Genomic DNA, 21,201 nt, shown 5'->3' on the forward strand with positions numbered 1-21,201 from the left:
GGGAGTCATTTGTGATCGGAAAGTCCCGGCAAAAGTGAAAGGTAAGATATATAAGACAGTAGTGAGACCAGCTGTGATGTACAGATTGGAGACCGTACCCTTAACAAAGAGACAGGAGGCAAAGTTGGAGGTGGCGCAGTTGAGGATGTCAAGGTTTGTGATGGGAGTGACAAGGTTGGACAGGATAAGGAACGAGCACATCAGAGGGACAGCATATGTGGAGAGCTTGGGAATTAAGCTAAGAGAGATGAGACTGAGATGGTATGGGCACATCCTGAGAAGAGATGCAGAGCATGTGGGAAGGAGAATGTTGAGGATGGAGCTACCAGGCAAATGAAAATGAGGAAGGCTAAAGAGGAGATACATGGATGTGGTAGAGAAGGATGCGGAAGACAGGGTGACGAAAGATTTGCTGTGGCGACCCCTAATCGGGAGCAGCCAAAAGAAGATGATTTATTCTATGAGGCAGTAGGCACAAAAATGAAGTGTAATCAAAAAAATCAACAATTTAAAAATCACAGAAGCCGCTTTATCCTGTTCTACAGGGTCGCAGGCAAGCTGGAGCCTATCCCAGCTGACTACAGGCGAAAGGCGGGGTTCACCCTGGACAAGTCGCCAGGTCATCACAGGGCTGACACATAGACACAGACAACCATTCACACTCTCATTCACACCTACGGTCAATTTAGAGTCACCAGTTAACCTAACCTGCATGTCTTTGGACTGTGGGGGAAACCGGAGCACCCGGAGGAAACCCACGCAGACAACATGCAAACTCCGCACAGAAAGGCCCTCGCCGGCCACGGGGCTCGAACCTGGACCTTCTTGCTGTGAGGCGACAGCGCTAACCACTACACCACCGTGCCGCCCCAAGTGTCTGTACTTTTATATCATTCTCCTCTTATGGTTTTCAAAACTGAAACCTCCGAACCAAGGCTGACATACACACGCTATCGCCATGACCCAAACTCTTATTTCACAGAAATGGCCCGGCGCTAGAGCTCAGTGGAACGCACGTTCCCTCTGAAACAAGCATAAACGTCTGAAAGCGATTTCTTTAGTCTCGTCGATATATTTCGAATGGTGAACTGAATTGTACACACTCATTGGCCATTTTAATCAGAACACGTGTATGCGCATGCGCAGTGCGAGATTGTTCCATTCTTACAGCACGATGACGTAGAAACTATATGAAGCAGTAGACACAACAAAAATGATTTTGACCTTTTTAATGACCTTGACCGGACGACCCTCAAAATGTTCGAGGATCTATTTGAGACCAACGCCCCCTATTCTGAGTGTTTCATGAAGGTTGATCCAGCCATTTTCTTGTAATATTGTTGAAAGAAAACAGCACCTTGCAGCCTGGTGGACTCCGGCCCGGGTGCGATAAAAAGTGATCATTCTTCAGCTAAATTTAGTTACGTTATTTACAAAAGACACAAATTCAAATGTGCAGAAAATGGTGTTCAATACAGTACACACAATTTTTTTTCTCTGCGACTGTTTACTAAATATATTAAAAAATGTTTTATGTTGTTTTACTGCCTGTGTGTTGTATTTAACAATTCTACTTTTATAATTCACAACGTTTCATGTTTCATGTTTACCTGCTATACCTCAAGTGCCCTTGACTGTTTGGTTATTTGAACCAATTGTGTGTGTGTGTATATATATATATATATATATATATATATATATATATATATGAGTGTTTAGTCTACGTCTAGTTCATATCTAGAGTGTTTATACTGTTTATATTGTCTGAGTGTTTAGTCTGTCTTGTTCTTATCTAGTGTTTATACTGTTTATATTGTCTGAGTGTTTAGTCTGTGTGTAGTTCTTGTCTAGTGTTTACACTGTTTATATTGTCTGAGTGTTTAGTCTATGTCTTGTTCTTATCTAGTGTTTATACTGTTTATTTATGCTTTTTATATTGTTTGAGTGTTTAGTCTGTCTAGTTCCTATCTAGAGTGTTTATACTGTTTATATTGTCTGTCTGAGTGTTTAGTCTGTGTATAGTTCTTATCTAGTGTTTACACTGTTTATATTGTCTGAGTGTTTAGTCTGTCTTGTTCTTATCTAGTGTTTATACTGTTTATTTATACTTTTTATATTGTTTGAGTGTTTAGTCTGTCTAGTTCCTATCTAGAGTGTTTATACTGTTTATATTGTCTGAGTGTTTAGTCTGTGTGTAGTTCTTATCTAGTGTTTACACTGTTTATATTGTCTGAGTGTTTAGTCTGTGTGTAGTTCTTGTCTAGTGTTTACACTGTTTATATTGTCTGAGTGTTTAGTCTATGTCTTGTTCTTATCTAGTGTTTATACTGTTTATTTATGCTTTTTATATTGTTTGAGTGTTTAGTCTGTCTAGTTCCTATCTAGAGTGTTTATACTGTTTATATTGTCTGTCTGAGTGTTTAGTCTGTGTGTAGTTCTTATCTAGTGTTTATACTGTTTATATTGTCTGAGTGTTTAGTCTATGTCTTGTTCTTATCTAGTGTTTATACTGTTTATTTATGCTTTTTATATTGTTTGAGTGTTTAGTCTGTCTAGTTCCTATCTAGAGTGTTTATACTGTTTACATTGTCTAAGTGTTTAGTCTGTGTGTAGTTCTTATCTAGTGTTTACACTGTTTATATTGTCTGAGTGTTTAGTCTGTCTTGTTCTTATCTAGTGTTTATACTGTTTATTTATACTTTTTATATTGTTTGAGTGTTTAGTCTGTCTAGTTCCTATCTAGAGTGTTTATACTGTTTATATTGTCTGAGTGTTTAGTCTGTGTGTAGTTCTTGTCTAGTGTTTACACTGTTTATATTGTCTGAGTGTTTAGTCTGTCTTGTTCTTATCTAGTGTTTATACTGTTTATTTATACTTTTTATATTGTTTGAGTGTTTAGTCTGTCTAGTTCCTATCTAGAGTGTTTATACTGTTTACATTGTCTGAGTGTTTAGTCTGTGTGTAGTTCTTATCTAGTGTTTACACTGTTTATATTGTCTGAGTGTTTAGTCTGTCTTGTTCTTATCTAGTGTATATACTGTTTATTTATACTTTTTATATTGAGTGTTTAGTCTGTTTAGTTCCTATCTAGAGTGTTTATACTGTTTATATTGTCTGTCTGAGTGTTTAGTCTGTGTGTAGTTCTTATCTAGTGTTTACACTGTTTATATTGTCTGAGTGTTTAGTCTATGTCTTGTTCTTATCTAGTGTTTATACTGTTTATTTATACTTTTTATAGTGTTTGATTGTTTAGTCTGTCTAGTTCCTATCTAGTGTTTGTACTGTTTATATTGTCTGAGTGTTTAGTCTGTGTGTAGTTCTTATCTAGTGTTTACACTGTTTATATTGTCTGAGTGTTTAGTCTGTGTGTAGTTCCTATCTAGAGTGTTTGTACTGTTTATATTGTCTGAGTGTTTAGTCTGTGTGTAGTTCCTATCTAGAGTGTTTGTACTGTTTGTTTTTTCAATTATTCTCTTTTTTATTTATTGCATTGCCTGTTTGCACCGTGGGTCAGAGAGGACTGATATTTCATCTGTGCTGTATGTCGAGCATGTATAGCATATTTGACAATAAACTTGACTTGACTTGACTTTAATACACTCGCATACGTCAACATAAATGGGCGTGGTCGGGATTGGAGCCCAAGCCAATGAAAACTCGGCAGGGGAGGAGTTAGATCGCGGCAGGTCCCGCCCATTTGACTTTTGTGCTTTTGCGATCAGCTTTCCGTCTCATTTTTCCGCTTCGCAGTTTGTCCTCCGCGGTGCCGCCGTCCTTCCGCTCCCATTTTAAAAGCTGTGCTCGGGACAAGATGGCTGCCGCAACGAGTCGTTATTACAGCGAGGGAGGAAGAGCCACGAAAAGGCAAAAAACGGACAGCGACGGGATGACCACGGTATCCGCGTTTTATAATCGCTGACTCAGCCGTGTGTTTGGTAAAAGAGGAAAGAAAACGCGTTTTGTGTAACCGGAGAACGCGGCTGCTAATTGAGATGCTAACAGGCTAACCCGCTAGCTGGGTTTTTCCCTCCTTCCCTCGCGGTATTGCTGCCGATATTATTAAAAAAAAAAGTCATATTTTATAAGTATTTGTGTGTTTTAGTTTGTCATTTGGTTATATTTTGCATCATTTTTTGCTTTATTTTGTGTTTCGCTGATAGCATTTCGGTTTGGGAGGAGATTCCTGTCAGCGCTTATTGTTCTGTCAGCCACGTTAGCTAAATGCTAACTCTCGACAATACACACGAGTTTATAATTTAATCAGTTAAAATTGGCTTTTTGTGACAGGAAAATACCGTATGTAATGCAATATATCTAAGTAGGATTTGCTTGTGTGGAAAAGTTTTTATTATTATTATTATTATTTAAATTTAGTTCTCTGATTATGGTTATGATTTTTTTTTTCCTTCCCTGTATTGTTGCAAGCATGCAGTTATTTTCCTGACTGGTAGAACATGTTCTCCTAAAAAAAATTAACCAGTCTAATATTATTGAAATCTCTAAAACCTGCTATTGTTTGTCCTCACTTTGACCTTTGACCTGTGTCTTTGTGTTTAGGAGGTTTATGAGGACCCTCATAAGCCCCTGCCCTCGCTGGTGGTGCACGTCAGAGGCTTGGTGGACGGCATTACTGAGTCCGACCTGGTGGAGGCGCTGCGGGAGTTTGGCACCATTAGGTACAGCACGAAGATCGCTTTCGCACGTGGCGTTTTCTCCGCTTCAGTGTGGACGAGTGACATTTAAGAAACTTCTTCTTTTCAGATCGTTGAGTGTAAGATATGTTTGTGTTTTTGTATAGCTATGTGGTGCTGATGCCGAACAAGCGCCAGGCTCTGGTGGAGTACGAGGACATGGGTGGCTCGTGCAACGCGGTGACGTATGCCAACGACAACCAGGTGTACATTGCTGGCCGTCCCTGCTACATCAACTATTCCACCAGTCAGAAGATCTCTCGGCCTGGGGACTCGGGTGACGCCCCGAGTGTCAACAACATCCTGCTCTTCACCATCATGAATCCTATCTATCCCATTACTACGGTAACATAATCCAAAACGCTTACTAAAAGTCAGCATTGGTGAGAATATCTAAACATCTAAACGTGTTTGTGGTTTGCAGGACGTGTTGTACACCATCTGTAATAACTGTGGCCCTGTGCAGAGGATCGTGATCTTCAGGAAGAACGGCGTCCAGGCCATGGTGGAATATCCTTCGTAAACTCTGATAAGCTTGCTGTGATGGAACGGAGTGTCACATGATGTTTTAATGTCGAATTCTGATGTGTAGAATTGGTTATTTTATTAGCTTCGCCAGATAACTTCTTATAATATGAGAACAGTGGAAGGCAGGGTAACCGCAACAGGCTTGGTAGGCCAATTACTCCAGGCCAGTAATATAACTCGGAAGCGATTATAAAATCAATAGCAGCAGGTTAAAGGTAGCGTAAGGCTACTTGAGGCAAATAGTATTAAACATTCTAGGGTTTTCAGAGTCGTAAAAAGCTTATATAACAGCTTTGTATGAGCTCAGGTTAACTATAGTAATGTTCAGTTCATCAGAGAGAATGTTCCAGATTCTAATGGTTCTGACAGTAAATGAACATTGGTATGTAGAGGACTTGCACTTAGGTGTTACATACTTAATGACCTAGGAGTTACTAGTAGACCTGATTTGTCCAGCAGGATAGTAGGTGTGAGGAATGGAAGGCTGATTTACTGTTACCAGGCCGCGCTGAAATTTAGTCATTGTGATGTTTATTTCTGTAATATCTTAAAAATATCAGGCCATTCTGTGGCTGGGAAGTTATTTAATTTGAGGGGATTAAAGCAAATAATGTGCATGAAATCGCTCGCTTAATGCAGTCGAGCAAACAGAGGAAGTCTGTGTGCGCATGCGCAGGTTTACCTTCTTTTGGGTTTTACAGCAGCTGGCATCCACAGTGTTGCATTACTGCCATCTACAGGTTTCCCTTTGAGCGTGCACTGACAGTTCCATCATTCTGTCGCTAAACGAACAGCTGATCACACCGAGGTGCTCTCTGAGCGCCCATATTTATTAGTTTGGTCCTGCGTTTCCTTTCCTTCGTATAGAACATAACGTCTTTTCTTCTTGCTTTCTTTGTTACTGTAGTCGTTCTTTCACGTTTCATTCGCACACTCGCGTCCTCTGTTTTTCTCTCCTGTTTCAAATTTGTATCCCACAATGCTGTGCATGAACAGGGAAAGCCCACCATGTGATGCATGACGTAGTATATTGAATTGGGTCATGGTGAGCAGGCCTTTCAATTACATAATTTGGGCTGCATGATGTATTTCTGAATTTGGGCTTTTTCCGTTGCGATACAGGAAGGCTTGGGCTTTTCTGCACGCGTAAAGTGCTGTTTTCCCAGCGCTCTGTGTTTAAACTTGCTGCTGCTTTTTTGGCCACAAAGTTGTGAATAAATAAAGAAATCTGTGAATGTTATTTACTTTATTGCAAAATGTCTACAGCAGTAATCCCTCCTGATGTACATGACGACAAAAATAATTAGTATTTAAAAGGTGTGTTGGGGCCTGATGAGAGCCTGGATGAAAGGAACCTGTGAATGAAAAAGCAAGTTCTGCACTGTAGCCATCAAAGAGACAAACCTGTAGCGGACCTGTGACACAAAAGGTTTTTCAGTCACATCACAAGAATTGGCAGCGCGATTCAGTCTGTAGTCAGGTAAACAATCTTAGTTTAAATGAAAGGCCAATGTCTCAGACTATCAACAAGGGGGCCAAGCTCCAAGTCACTGATTCCACACACACTTGCATAACTTTTTTTTTTTTTTTCGCAGTCCAAATCCTGCACTCTGGCTGGCGAGTGGGTCCGTATCCTACGGTACAGGCCCCAGTTACAGACCTCTGGCGACTCGCTTGTTCACAACAGGCATTTTTTTTGTCAACATTTATGCCAGCATTTCTCAGGAGAAGAGCATTAATTTTACAGCATGGATAGCGATAACGACAGTGTTCACAGCGAAAGTGAGTTTTACTACCCTGAGGAAGACACAATAATAAAAAAAAAATTTCAGGAGAAAGCTAAAAACCTCTAACTTGCCAAACGCCAAGCAAAAGCATGGCTGAATCCTGAATGACTCCTATTTGTATAAATAGGGGGCTACATAGGTGGCAAAATGTTGTTTTCCTGCCATGGAAGTGCACTTGTATACCGAGGAGGAAGCCATTTGCATTACAGCTGTGAATGAGGATTCAAAATGGCATTAATTTTACAGCATGGATAGCAATAACGACAGTGTTCACAGTGAAAGCGAGTTTTACTACCCTGAGGAAGACAAAATAAGACATTTCAGGAGAAAGCTAAAAACCTCTAACTTGCCAAACGCCAAGCAAAAACATGGCTGAATCCTGAATGACTCCTGTTTGTATAAATAGGGGACTACATAGGCGGCAAAATGTTGTTTTCCTGCCATGGAAGTGCACTTGTATACTGAGCAGAGAGCCATTTGCATTACAGCTGTGAATGAGGATTCAAAATGCCGGCTCGGCTCGGTTTTCCCTTTCGGACGCTCTCGTTTTCTGTTAGAATTTGGTAAAGAAAAAAATAAATATTATTTACCAGCTTAAGGTCGGTCCGTATGGTGAAATACTGTGACCTCGGCCTTGAATACAGACCTCGGCCCAGGGGGCCTCGCTCAGTACTTTCAAGACCTCGGTCACGGTATTTCACCATACGGACCGGAACAGTCCACCATACTTCCATAATGAAAAATGCTCTTATCTGAATTGAGACGAGCTGCTCCGTACCTCTGAGCTTTGCACGACCTCCCAGTCAGTCAGACGCGCTGTCACTCCTGTTAGCAATGTAGCTAGGCTCAGTATGGCCAATGGTATTTTTTGGGGGCTGTAGTTAGATGCGACCAAACTCTTCCGCGTTTTTCCTGTTTACATAGGTTTATATGACCAGTGATATGAAACAAGTTTAGTTACACAAATTGAAATGTAGCGATTTTCTATGCTATGGAAAGTCCGCACTATAGTGACAGGCGTACTAACACCTTCTGCGCGCTTCGACAGCGCATTGATACGGAGCTCAGATATCAATGCGCTGTCGAAGCGCGCAGAAGGTGTTAGTACGCCTGTCATTATAGTGCGGACTTTCCATAGCATAGAAACAGGAGTGACAGCGCGTCTGACTGACTGGAAGGTCGTGCAAAGCTCGGAGAGGTACGGAGCAGCTCGTCTCAATTCAGATAAGAGCATATTTCGTTATGGAAGTACGGTGGACTGTTCCTTTAAGCTGGTAAATAACATGTATGTATTTAAGATGCAAGCTGTATCTTAAATACACAGTTCTGTCCTGAATAGCTCTTTTATTCAGTCTTTTACCTGATTTAAACCATATGACACTAGGTGTCAGATATTGTAGTTGAGGTCAGATAATGTGGGATATCGGGCTATTTTTAGGTTTTTAAATGGTACAGGAATTATTAGGAGAATTTAGCACAACAGGGTAGTAAACATTCTGGTTCTCACTCCAGTCCAGAAGGTGGCAGTAATGCACTTAAAAGCTGTTTGCCAACCGCCCTAAAACAATAAAAGATTTGCCTAATGTGGAAATCCCGCTACGGTCATTGGTACACGAGTCTTGCTCCTCCACAAAATCACGGCGTGCCGATCGCTGATGATGGCAAATTCTTGCTCTGCGCGAGACTTATGGCTAGTTTGACGAACCTGGACCAACATGGGAATGGTGTGGATTTCGCATCAATTACGAGCAATACATGCAAATTCTTGTTAATCTTTTTTTTTTTTTTTTTAAGAAGAAAGTCAAGATATTGGGTTTTATGCAGCCAAGTTTATTTAATCCCTTTTTTTAAACTTTTGGTAGCATATTTTGGGCGCTTGACCTTAATTTGGGTGCCTATGATGTTATCCGTTGCAGGTTTCGTGTAATTGAAAGGCCTGGTGAAGCAGGAAAAAATAGTGGGAGAATTTAGGAAACACGTGGCCTTAAATTCATTAATCGTTCTATTAAACAGAAACTAACATTGGAAGTCTGTGATTCAAATTCAGTAGCTTTCGGTCCACTAAACAAAAATAATTGGGTACCAGGGAAAATTCTTTTTATGATGACACTTAAAAAAATCTGAAAGGCAATACAGCTTTAAAGAAAAATGTCAAAATCCTGCTAGTTGCAAATTGGTAATAAATAGGTAACTGTAATTGAGAAGAGTAGCTGATGTTGCATTGAAACGGCAGGTTAAGAATATAGTTGTACATCTTTTGTGTTCTTTCTAGTCGAGTAATAAGGTCTGTGGAGACCAAATCTGACTTGCAGATATTCAATAAGAGCACACCAAAGCGATTTGTAAATAACTTTTCCGAACAGTGATGCCTTCCATACAGGTTGGCTTTTAAACTTGCAGCTTTGTTGTAGTCTGTGTTGTCTGGTCAGGCTTTCGTTTACATTTTAGTTCATCGTATTGTTTTATTGCATGTATTTCGTGTGTGAGAGAGAGAGTGAGTTCCTTAACTCGGTGCCCACATTTGATTCGGTCCAAAGTGCTCAAAGAGCAAAAGCGTCACTCAATGGAGCCGACATCTACTCTGGCTGCTGCACCCTCAAAATCGAATATGCCAAGGTCAGTGATCAGGACTGTTTCAGTTCTGGGTTGGTTATTTATTCATTCATTCATTCATTTTATTTTTCCAACTTCAAATTTTGTCTTCTGTAGTTTTCTCTCCAAACTAACAGAGTTAATATGGCTAATAGAAGTTTCAAGTGCATACCCTGGACCAATTTTTTTTTTTTTTTTAAATATGAATGAATGTCCCTTTACACACTCATCCAGAAGGGTCATTTTGCACAAGGCCATCTGTCTACAGCAGAAAAAAAAAAAAACGCGTCTGGAAAAATCCCAAAGGAGTCTGGAGCCAGATTCGTGACGTCACCTGCGGAAGCGCCAGCAGGCTGCCAGAGCTTGCACGGTTTCAGTGCACAGCCTGTGTAGACCAAGTTTAGCAGCGAGCGATTTTGCATTGAAATATGGAATTGTCACCTGAGCGCAATGTGGGAAACGATGAGTACTAATCCCATCAAGATTGGTGTTGCTACACCCTCCTACGATACGTCTGTTAACCATTTTAATAGATACGTGATAACGTTGAAGAAATTTGCAGAAAACCACCAGGTCGTTTTCTCATAAACAAACCAGCGCTGACATAGGATTCAGAAGGAGGTGTTCCGCACGCGACGTCACGAAAATCGAGGTTTCCCGGGAAATCCAAATGCCAAGTTTTTTCAGAGGCGGACCAATTCGCCTCAAATGGCTTGATTTCAACTGAGTTTTTCTGGTATTGTGCAAGGTAAAAAAAAAAAAATTGCACAAAATGTGACAGATATTTGACCAAAGTTTAATATAAAATAGGAGAATTACATTGATCTTGCTCCTAAACGTACCTGTGATATGCACTTTAAGGCTGCTGGTTCAGCTGTATGCACGAATCTGGAGCGATCTCACTGCAGATGACTTCCATTAATAAATTCCATCTTTTATTAAACTTAATGGTGTCTCTGCAGCCACCGCGACTGAACGTGTTCAAGAATGATCAGGACACTTGGGATTACACCAACCCGACTCTGAGCGGCCAAGGTAAAGCACACATGCGCGCACACCGATTGTTCCTGGGAATACTTATGTGGTTAAGCTTCCTGTAGTGACATCACTGTGGAATTCACGAAAGGTCACTTCTTCAGTGGTGTCACGTCAGCTCTTTTTTTTTTTTTCATGCGCGTGCACACACGGTCATTGAATTTAGTCTTTCTGGTCCACATAAGCTGACACACTTTTAGCCTCTTGTCTATGTTTTCGCCACCAATTCGCATGTCACCCATGTCCCGTCAAACGCACAAGCATGCGTCACACTCGGTCGAGGTGCCCTCCCTTCCCTCGTTCACTATCGGTCACTCCGCATGGCGCTGCACTCGGAGCACACAACATGGTGGAGATTTTTTTTTTTAAATCAATTAATTTATGCTATTAAGCCAAAGGACCACTTAGTTTTATGCTAATGTGAGCATGCTAATTGGTCCCTTATTATTTTACCAAGAGGTTTTCATAGGATTATTGTTGCTATGAATCGACTCTTTTTTTTCATTCTAGTGCTTACAAACTGATTGGGTTAACCTGGTGCCTGATGTAGCTCCAAGAGTCCAGATCTACTGGGTGGGTGCTGGAGCTTAATGTTTGCTCTAGGATAAGATCCCAAATGCAGAAGCTGCTGGGTGAAGGGTTTTAGTCATGCAGGTCATAGTCGATCAAGGGATTTGGTTTCTATTCATCTGAGGGGCTTCATTGGGTCTACGAAAACTCCCCTGAAGTTTTTTCAGTGAAATATGATGGCTTTTGAATCCTGGAGGTGTGAATTGATGGTGACGCTGGTAATTAGTGGTGTCGTGGAAAACCACCCATTCACACCTCTTTCAAAGCAAACGTTTCCTGTCGAAGGGGTGTCACTTACACCTTGTTGAGTGGCCTTTTTTTTTTTTTTGGAGAATGGTAAGTTGAAAGCTCCACAGCTCTGTCAGCCTGACAAGCTATTGGTCTTCCAGTCTGGTTTGAAATTTGAGGTGTTTGTCGAAGCCCCTTGGATGAGTAGTTGTTCGTTCTTTTGTTTAGTTCCTACCAAACACTTGGGGTCATTTTGTCTGGGATACAAAACGCACAGGCCATTTTTCAAGCGGCATTCATTTACTCCAAATGAGCGCTCTTCAGAAAAACAGCGCACCAAACATGCTCTTCTTCCAACACCGTGGAATAATCACATGGAGGCATATCTTAAATGTCAAACATCACATGGAACAGGAACACCTCAAAGATGTCTATGGCAGAAACACTTCAGAACAGTTGACATGTTTCATCTCCTCGTCAAGACGACTACCCTCTCTGATTGATTTAGCACCATATCTGGGGGATGGTCTCTCTTTGGCGAATACATTACAGCCATTCACAGAAGATTTTTCCACCCTTTAACACATCACGACAAGCAACATAACATGCAGACACTAAGACAGATTGTCAGAAGAGGTGGGAGGATCATACCTTGTGTTTATTCCCTGTTCACTGTCTGTTTCTTTGGTGTGCGGGCTACTTTTGTTTTTTGCTCTCGTAGCTCCACATTTTTTGAGTTGTGAACAGACATTGCCATTCCACCTCCAAGAGTTCAACATCACCAGGGTCAGAGCTTTGCCACGGCACGCTGAGCTCACATTACCACAACAGCACACAGAGTCCAAGACTGTTGCCGCACCACACAGAGATCGTCACAACACGGCAGGATGACACAGCACTCCAGGATCATCAGCGCACATTGCGTCAGGATCACTGCAATTCGAATGCTACACGCCAACCAGACACTACCCATGCCGACAAGTCGAGATTGTCATTGCTCACCACACCAAGCAGGTTTTTCTCTCTCTAGATGCGATGAACAGCACAGCATGTCATGACGTCACACCTTGTAGTTCAATTTGTCATAGTCACCGCACAGACACAGTGCCATCAAGCTTCGACATCATCATGAGAACACATCGAGCATCACAGTATCCCACCGGGACACCACTGCGGCCAACAGCACATTTACAGCACATGGAAAGGATCACTGAAGTGTACATGAAGACACGAGCACTGAACATGTAGCTAGAGCCTCGTCATCCCTCCTTAAGCCCTCTCTCTGTTTGAGGAATCAAGTCCTTCTCTCTCTCTCCTCTCTCTTTCTCTCTCTCTCTGCTAACTCTTTCACCCTGAGAGCGGCGTTTCGTGTTCTGACTGCTGTTACGCCTTCCGTGTGACACAGGTTCGGATTAGCTTGGCCGCTACAGTGGCATCTGTCCTCAAAACCGCCGCTGTGTCTGCAGCCCCTCCTTCTGAACGGTAAGCACTCTGTGTGTGTGCTTGGGACCCACTCGAGGCAGCCTCAAAGTACTTGGAAGTCTTAAGTAAAGCACAAAGGAGAACGAACGAAAGAAAGAAAGCTGATGCCTGGGAATCGAATCTTTGGGTTGAAGGAACAGGGTTATGGGCAAAGCATCTCTCGTTCAACCAGTTACACCTTGGATTCTCATACCACTATAAGTAAGTACCGCCGTCAAAATGCCAGTTGTTTTGGCCTTTCAGTCCTGGCAGCTTGCATACAGCATGAGTTGCCCCTTTAAACCAATTGCTAGCCATGCTTGGTGTGTCTGCTGAAAGACCATTTAATGCCTCAAAGACAATTCCTGTGCTCCACACTAAAAAAAAAAAAATGGTGCAGTCGTTTTTGTTATTATTAACAACTGCCTTCTGATCAGCTTTAAAGGAACATGTGGCTCTTTATGTTGAAACGTGAATAAAGTAGGGATCGGATTGCATAATGCCATAGCTAATTATCAGAAGCCTCTAATTGTGTGTTTGAATCATGAGTAAATGTTTGCTCATTGTTCCTGATACCCAGTGGACATCTGGTCCAGGAAAGAAGACCTTCAGCTGGTGGTTCCGGACTTGTCGAGCCATTTGCACTTTTGTTTTTGGTGCATTCGGCTCGTAAGAAGGTCTTGACGTAGCTCCTGAGTGACACAACACAAAAGCATTCACTCTTCTGTTAAGTGATTGCAAGTTAAATTCCTGATGCCGTGGCCACTGGTTGTCAGGTGCTAAGTGAGCAAAATTGGACAGGCTGTGCTCAACAGGAGAGAGAGATTGATATTAGCCAGTCATGCGGGGGGGTTATGAGCTCATGTATGTGGAAGAGGGCAGATGGCGCTTTCCTCAGAGTGTGTTATGGTGCCCTGTGAGACAGTGTGAGCAGCACTTGGGTGGTTTGTGTCATGGATCAAAAAGCACATCCTTGCCTTTGTCGTCCTTGGTTGGTGGAAAGTGTCAGGTGGATAAAATGGTGGGGGGAGAAGAGAGCTGGTCTCGATACAAAATCCAGTAAGTCATTTGTCTTAAAGGAAACTTTTGTAGCTTAGAAACTTCAAGTATGGATTGGAGTGGTACCAACTGACTTTGTTTGCTCAATTCCTATCTATAACGTAGAACCTTGTTCTACCTGTTGGTACTCCTCCAATAAGTTAGTGTGTAACCTCCTGAAACTAGCAAGGTACGCAGCCGAATATGGTCTCTTTGGGCTGCTGGTAGTTAGTGGTTAGTTCCCAAACGCAAACCCAAGTGCTAGAGAAGACAGGTCAGATGCCTTCTAGGGTTTAATAAGCCAAAGCTTTGAGGACACGTGGCCTTTGCTGCTATTATTTTCAAACACGAGTTATCAGGCTGTCTGATAGCCTTATGAAAAGGTGTTTGTGTAAATAAAAACGGGTAGTTAGCTCGCTCGGTTAATCAACCTGCCGTTTAATTTGAGCGCCAACAGTAAAATAACGAGTGATGTGAACGAGTGCAGTGTGTCCTCCTTGACTTGGATCTTTTGATCTGTTGCAGAAGTACACTTTTATTTTACCTTCTGTGAAGTTGTTAATTTTGTTTTCCCTGTGTTGCCTTTTGATGCATGTCTGTGTGTGTACCTGTGTCTGTACAGATGCTGATTCAGACGGCAATTGGAACAGTTCTCAAGGTGTGTTTGTGAGCTCTAAGATTTTTCAAAGCAGCTATGTAAGGATGGGTGTTTGGGTTGAGCAATAAACATCTTTCCTGCAGTAATCATCTTCTCAGCATCTTTAACATGGTGCTGCTGTAGACGTTGCCCCACCATGTGGTGTTTACAGCTAACGCAGTCATAGGCCCTGCTGCATGCTAGTCACAACTGCACTGCCCCCTCCCTCTTTAGCCTGTTAATCTTGTTGGTTCTTGTCCTGCCCCTCAAGCTGATTGGTGTGTTTGTGTGTGTTCTCTCTGTCAGACCCCACTGCAAATCCCAACAAGCGCCAGAGGCAGCCAGCTCTGCTTGGAGACCACCCTCCCGAATATGGTTAGTCACGATCACTCACGCTTTTTATTTTTACAGTGCTAAGCCCTGCTCACTTTCATGAAGGCTAGCTTAAATGATGCTTCTGCTATGCATGGCCAAGCTCTGCAAGAAATGTATCCTCTCTGTCTATAATCCAAGATGTGATTCGCAATGAATAGGCCCTTTGTAAACACCTCCCATGATACTCGGCATGAGCACATGACAAGATTTAAACTGGTGGAACATCATACAAAGAGGGAGTCGGTGAGAAGAATGTGTTGCCGGTTTAAGTCTGGCGAATAATACTTTGCTTTGCTCGACTTGATGCACTTCTCAGCTACACGATCCCAAATTCAGAGTGAAATTCCTGAGCTCTCGGACCGACGGCTTTTTTAAAAAAAAAAAAGTTTCATCTGTTGTCCTCTTTCTTTGCAGGCGGTCCTCAGAGTGCTTACGGTCCTTACGATGAAACCTACGGCCCCCCTCCCCCACACTACGAGGGCCGGAGGATGGGACCACCTCTGGGTCGGGCCCGTGGTGGCCCTCGTTACGGAGGCCCTCAGTATGGTCACGGCCCTCCCCCCGAATACGCCGCTCAGGCCGACTCTCCAGTCATCATGGTTTACGGCCTCGACCCCTTCAAGATCAACGCCGATCGCATTTTCAACGTCTTCTGTCTTTATGGCAACGTTGAAAGGGTGAGTCTTTTGAAACTGAATGGTTTCTCGCTATTAGCTCACCGGCCATAGGGCGACGAGCTCTCGCTATCATGCGGCGTCCGTCCTCAAGTCACAAAAATCACTATTCTTCCCGGAGTTTTCAATGGATTTTGTTTGGAAGATCTAATCCATGTGCACGAAAGTTACTCCCTGATCTTGTGGTTTCTCGTTAACTGGTCTAATTAGCAACTTGATGAACTTTCCGGAAAATCTCTATGCCTCCCTGACTTTTCAGTGACTTTTGATTCTGGGTTTGTTTTGAAGGTCACCTTGTTCTAATTGTTCTCATGAAGATCAACTTGGCTAATTATGAACAAGTCTGGTTTCTCATGGTATGGCTGTGTGAGCTACTGCATCACTGATCCCTTTTTTTATTTCAAATTGCGGAGTGATGGACAGTTTCATAGGTTAACCTGTTTCACTGTGGCTCACTTCTTTTTTTTGACACAGTGTTAATAGTTGATTAAAACAGTGACTAACTTCAATGGTAATTTTTAAGAATGTTGTTTGAAGTGGTAAAGTTTAGGCGAGTGAGGGCTGAAACACTTTTGGACACCTTGTTTAAAGGAACAGTCCACCGTACTTCCATAATGAAATATGCTCTTATCTGAATTGAGACGAGCTGCTCCGTACCTCTCCGAGCTTTGCGCGACCTCCCAGTCAGTCAGACGCGCTGTCACTCCTGTTAGCAATGTAGCTAGGCTCAGCATGGCCAATGGTATTTTTTGGGGCTGTAGTTAGATGCGACCAAACTCTTCCGCGTTTTTCCTGTTTACATAGGTTTATATGACCAGTGATATGAAACAAGTTCAGTTACACAAATTGAAACGTGGCGATTTTCTATGCTATGGAAAGTCCGCACTATAATGACAGGCGTACTGACACCTTCTGCGCGCTTCGGCAGCGCATTGATATCTGAGCTCCGTATCAATGCGCTGCCGAAGCGCGCAGAAGGTGTCAGTACGCCTGTCATTATAGTGCGGACTTTCCATAGCATAGAAAATCGCCACGTTTCAATTTGTGTAACTGAACTTGTTTCATATCACTGGTCATATAAACCTATGTAAACAGGAAAAACGCGGAAGAGTTTGGTCGCATCTAACTACAGCCCCAAAAAATACCATTGGCCATGCTGAGCCTAGCTACATTGCTAACAGGAGTGACAGCGCGTCTGACTGACTGGGAGGTCGCGCAAAGCTCGGAGAGGTACGGAGCAGCTCATCTCAATTCAGATAAGAGCATATTTCATTATGGAAGTACGGTGGACTGTTCCTTTAACCTTTTGATCATAATTTGTCAGGTTGTTTTGAACTAAAGTTTTTAGACACTTGAGTAACTGTGTGTGTGTGTAGGTGAAGTTCATGAAGAGTAAGCCTGGTGCTGCTATGGTGGAGATGGGAGACTGTTACGCAGTGGAGAGAGCCATCTCACATCTCAACCACACCATGCTCTTTGGACAGAAACTCAATATTTGGTATGTTCCTACTGAACCAGTACCCACTTAGCTTTCAGTTTGAATAAATAATGTATGCGTGTCCCTCCAAATAATTCAGCTCCAGTTTTGTATTTGGGGACTCGGAGAACTATATGCTGTTGAGGCCTGATAACTTTGCACTCTCCCAAGTTTATGCCATCACACTAAGCTTGGTTTGTGTACATTAGTGCTTGTTGGGTACACAATCGGGAACCTGAAATGCTTTCGTAGCTCTGTACTGTACACGTAACATAACGTGCCCTTTCCTGTGGTGCAGCGTATCAAAGCAGCAGGCTATAATCCCTGGTCAGTCGTATCAGCTGGAGGACGGGAGTACCAGCTTCAAGGATTTCCATGGCAGCAGAAACAACCGCTTCAGCACCGCTGAACAGGCGGCCAAGAACCGCATCCAGAGGCCCAGCAGCGTCCTGCACTTCTTTAACGGCCAACCGGACAGCTCGACCGAGATCTTCAACCAGGTACGTGATGGAGCGGTTCGTTCGTTTTTCCACAGCCGCTTTCATAAATTATTGAATAAACTGTGCTGTTGAAACTAAAGTGAACTTTGCTCCCCCCCCCCCTCCCTTTTTTTTTTTTTTTTAAAAATCCTGCAGATCTCCGAAGAGCTCGCTATAAAGCCTCCAAACAGCGTCAAACTTTTCACAGGAAAAAGTAAGTCTGAGGGAGTTGATAAAACTCACGTCTGCGTTTTACTTGACCTGTGTGCAGAAGCAGTGCCGAGTACCCGTTCTCACCTGAGTGTCTTGTGGGCATCTGGAGGATAAAAAGTGATGCAATGTCCTCTAGATGGCAGGTTTCCATGTTGAACTGTAAAACATTTAGTGATTTTCGTGCACGCTGATGAGCTCGGTGCATCTCTTCAACTTTCCTGCCGTCGTGATCGTTATGAGCTGCGTAATCAGATCAGAAACCCTCACTGTTCTGAAGTGTGTTTACGGATCTCGAGAAGACTGATACACGACGGATGTTATCTGTAGCTTTTAAGGCGATAAGAAGTTCTCAAGATTCCGTCATGAACAGGAAATCAGGAGGTGTTGATACAAAATTCCGACCAGAGCGTGCGCTTTGAGACGCGACACGTGTTGCTCCGACTGGTTTTTTCTGAGCATGTGCACAAACAGTCAACACCTTCACGATGTGTTGCAGCCATCTTGTGTGTACCCAGCCGCTATAATCCAGGTTTAACTCTTTACCCCATAATGACGGCATATGACGCCTTGTCCAAAACCTTGTCTTTAGACTTTTTTTTTTTCTTGTGAATGTTTGAAAGGTGAACAGTATGTACATGTACAAGGGTGGCTGTAGCAACTGCTTTCAGAGTTAGTTAAAATGTGCAGCTACGTATACAAATTGATACCTTTTTGAGCAATAAAGATAATGTGGGACCCTTTGAGCTGAGTTAATGACTCTCGAAACCTTTGCCACGTCAATAATGCTGACGAAAGCTCATAAATCCTTCCAGAATGTTCCTGTAACATTAATGGGACTACTACGAGTCAATGAACGCCGAAACGATGTATTGCTGTTACAGTGCAGCAACCTGCTAGAGAGCAGAAGACACTTGCAGGACATTTTTTCCATGTCTTGATCGCGTTTGAGATGCCACTTGGCATTGTAATGGGTCATCGTGTCTCGCTATGTGATGTGGAGCTGCCCTCAGATTGCGGTGCAAGTCTTAACGAGTGAATGTTCGATGAACGTTGGCGTTTAATATCCGGATATGCCAAGATTACAAAACTATTGTAGCATTTCAAGCTCATACTTCATGCACTAAACCTATTTGTTTTCATGTAACCATGGTGATTATGACTTTTTTTGTGTAGGTGAAAGAAGTGCGTCTGGTCTGTTGGAATGGGAGACGATCAACGATGCGATGGAAGCACTCTCTGTAATGAACCACTATCAAATGAAGAACCCGAGTATGTATCCACGGAGCAGGAGTTGTTGCACATCATCCTGACGTTTTTAATATTTATTCCAGAGACAGATTTTATAAGTAACTTTTTGGGGGTTTTTTTGACTGCCAAAGTGTAAACGCTCTTGTTTTCTTTTTTAGCTGGACCGTACCCCTTCACTCTGAAGCTGTGCTTCTCTACAGCCCAGAATGCTAACTGAACCCATCATGACCTCTGACCCCTTTCACAATGAATCTCAAGTGAATGGCTGTTTTTTTATTTTTACAAGTGTTTTTGTTCCCATGTGATTTTTCTGATCTTTTTTTAATTATTGTTTAAGCTGTTTTTCCTGCCCTGTATATCATGGCAAATTAAGAAAGATGATGAAAGTGTTTTTGTTCTTGAAATAAATAAAGGCCATTAGTAAACCCTGTCAGAAAAATGTTAATTATTTACTCTTGGATTTCTGATTTTTCTTTATTGACTCTCTTTTTGCTCCATGGTTTTACAGCTTTGGGCTTGAAATATCCAGTTTTCACTAAATGACATGATGGTCAGATTGAACCAATGTTCACATCATGGGGGAAGTTTTGAACATTTTATGGAAGAGCTGCATCTCACCCTCCACACTGTTTACCTGGTATAAGATGTGCAAAAGCGAGTGGGACATCCTGGCTTACTGAAGTCACTTGAGGTCGTCTTGTCCACCTGTATAGTCCACTTGCATGTGACGTCACAGCCGATCCAGATTGTAAACAGATGCCATCTTGTCGGTCAAACGCCATATTTCCGCCATCACAATTTACCGACGCTGACTTTCGTTGTTTTTCGCCCAAATCTGCAAATATTACCGTGCCACAATGCCGGAGAGTTGTATGGCATATAAATGCCACAACAGGAGAGGTCAGAAATCGGGAAGAAAGTTTCATAGGCTGCCACGGGACCCTGACAGGCGTGCAAAATGGATTGCTGCTATCAGCCGGGCCGATCCAAACAACAAGGCATGGGTACCGACTGGAAAGAACGATCACTGGCACCTGTGCAGTGACCATTTCATCTCAGGTTCGCCATGTATTTATTCCAGTATATCCATGTGGTATCAGTACTCAATACTTAAGTGACTTACCCATCCAATGAGGATTGTTATTTTCTTGTTTACAAGATGCCACATCTGAGGGGGGCTGACAAATCCTGAATTTCTGTAAAGATAACTGTCCAGAGATTTATAAGCACGCAGTGCTTCACCACTGAACAGCGAGGGAAAGTTAATGAGGTAATTGTACACATCTGGGTATTCCACCTCTGGCAGTTCAATATCCACTGACATGGTCGTGAAAACTACGTCCGGTAATCGATAAGGGTCACTAATCTGTAGGTCGTTTATTTTAGACATATATCTAGTTATCTGTTTCATTAGAAAAATGAGCTGTGTAGTCTGGTTGAAATTGATCCATTTTGTACACGAGTGCAACAATATTCAGCTGTGTTGTTGACCGACAAGATGGCGGCTGTTTACATTCCAGCTGGGATTTGGTCACGTGACTGCAAGAGGTCTATTGTCTCTGTTCTAGGCAGAACAGCTTGAGAATTTTAAAAAAATCCAAAGTTCCTTTGAGCAAATCATCCTGCAACCTGGAAATTATTAATTAATCAAGGAACTATCAGGTGTCGGTTTGGCTCCATACCAAAAGTTTTGTCTGGTACCTGGCATGGTAGAATGGTCATTTGGTGCCAGTGCAGTGAATAAACCTGAAGTGGAAACTTGCTTGATGATCAGAGAAGATGCTTTGAATTCTTCACAGTAGACAACCACAGATACGGACTGATCTCTTATTCCGCGTTTATGAAATCGGATACGGATGGTTCCTGATTCCATCAGTGTTCTCAGTTCGGCTCTTTGGCTTAAAGAACTCTATGATCTGCAGCTGTGCGCTTTATTACAAATTTCCTCTGACTTTTGCGGTTGACCCTTCTTGCAACACTGATGAGAGACAATATGAATGTTAACTAATACAAACTGGTTCTCGGTGTGGTGGCGACTCACTGATCTGGTGGAAAGTATTCTGTCCCCTTTGGGTTTTTCTCACTTGATTTTGTTATAGATTCAATTTAAGGTGTGTGTGTGGGTGTTTTTTTTGGACTGTCAAGATCCAAAATCACAAAGAAAAAAA

General features: G+C 42.5%; 1 protein-coding gene across 1 annotated transcript; it reads left to right on the forward strand.

Annotated features, from left to right (window-relative positions):
- The first annotated feature begins 3,735 nt into the window (after positions 1 to 3,735).
- hnrnpl (heterogeneous nuclear ribonucleoprotein L) lies at positions 3,736 to 19,458 on the forward strand. Its single transcript, XM_060912868.1, has 14 exons — positions 3,736 to 3,895; positions 4,558 to 4,676; positions 4,799 to 5,036; positions 5,116 to 5,201; positions 9,526 to 9,622; positions 10,561 to 10,633; positions 14,553 to 14,588; positions 14,874 to 14,942; positions 15,357 to 15,619; positions 16,993 to 17,114; positions 17,392 to 17,593; positions 17,729 to 17,786; positions 18,959 to 19,054; positions 19,192 to 19,458. Exons 1-14 carry the CDS (start codon positions 3,812 to 3,814, stop codon positions 19,248 to 19,250), a joined length of 1,602 nt encoding a protein of 533 aa, XP_060768851.1. The 5' UTR covers positions 3,736 to 3,811; the 3' UTR covers positions 19,251 to 19,458.
- Positions 19,459 to 21,201: the final 1,743 nt, after the last annotated feature.

Source organism: Neoarius graeffei, chromosome 28 (assembly GCF_027579695.1).
Source record: "Neoarius graeffei isolate fNeoGra1 chromosome 28, fNeoGra1.pri, whole genome shotgun sequence".
In the NCBI taxonomy this organism is placed as follows: Eukaryota; Metazoa; Chordata; class Actinopteri; order Siluriformes; family Ariidae; genus Neoarius; species Neoarius graeffei.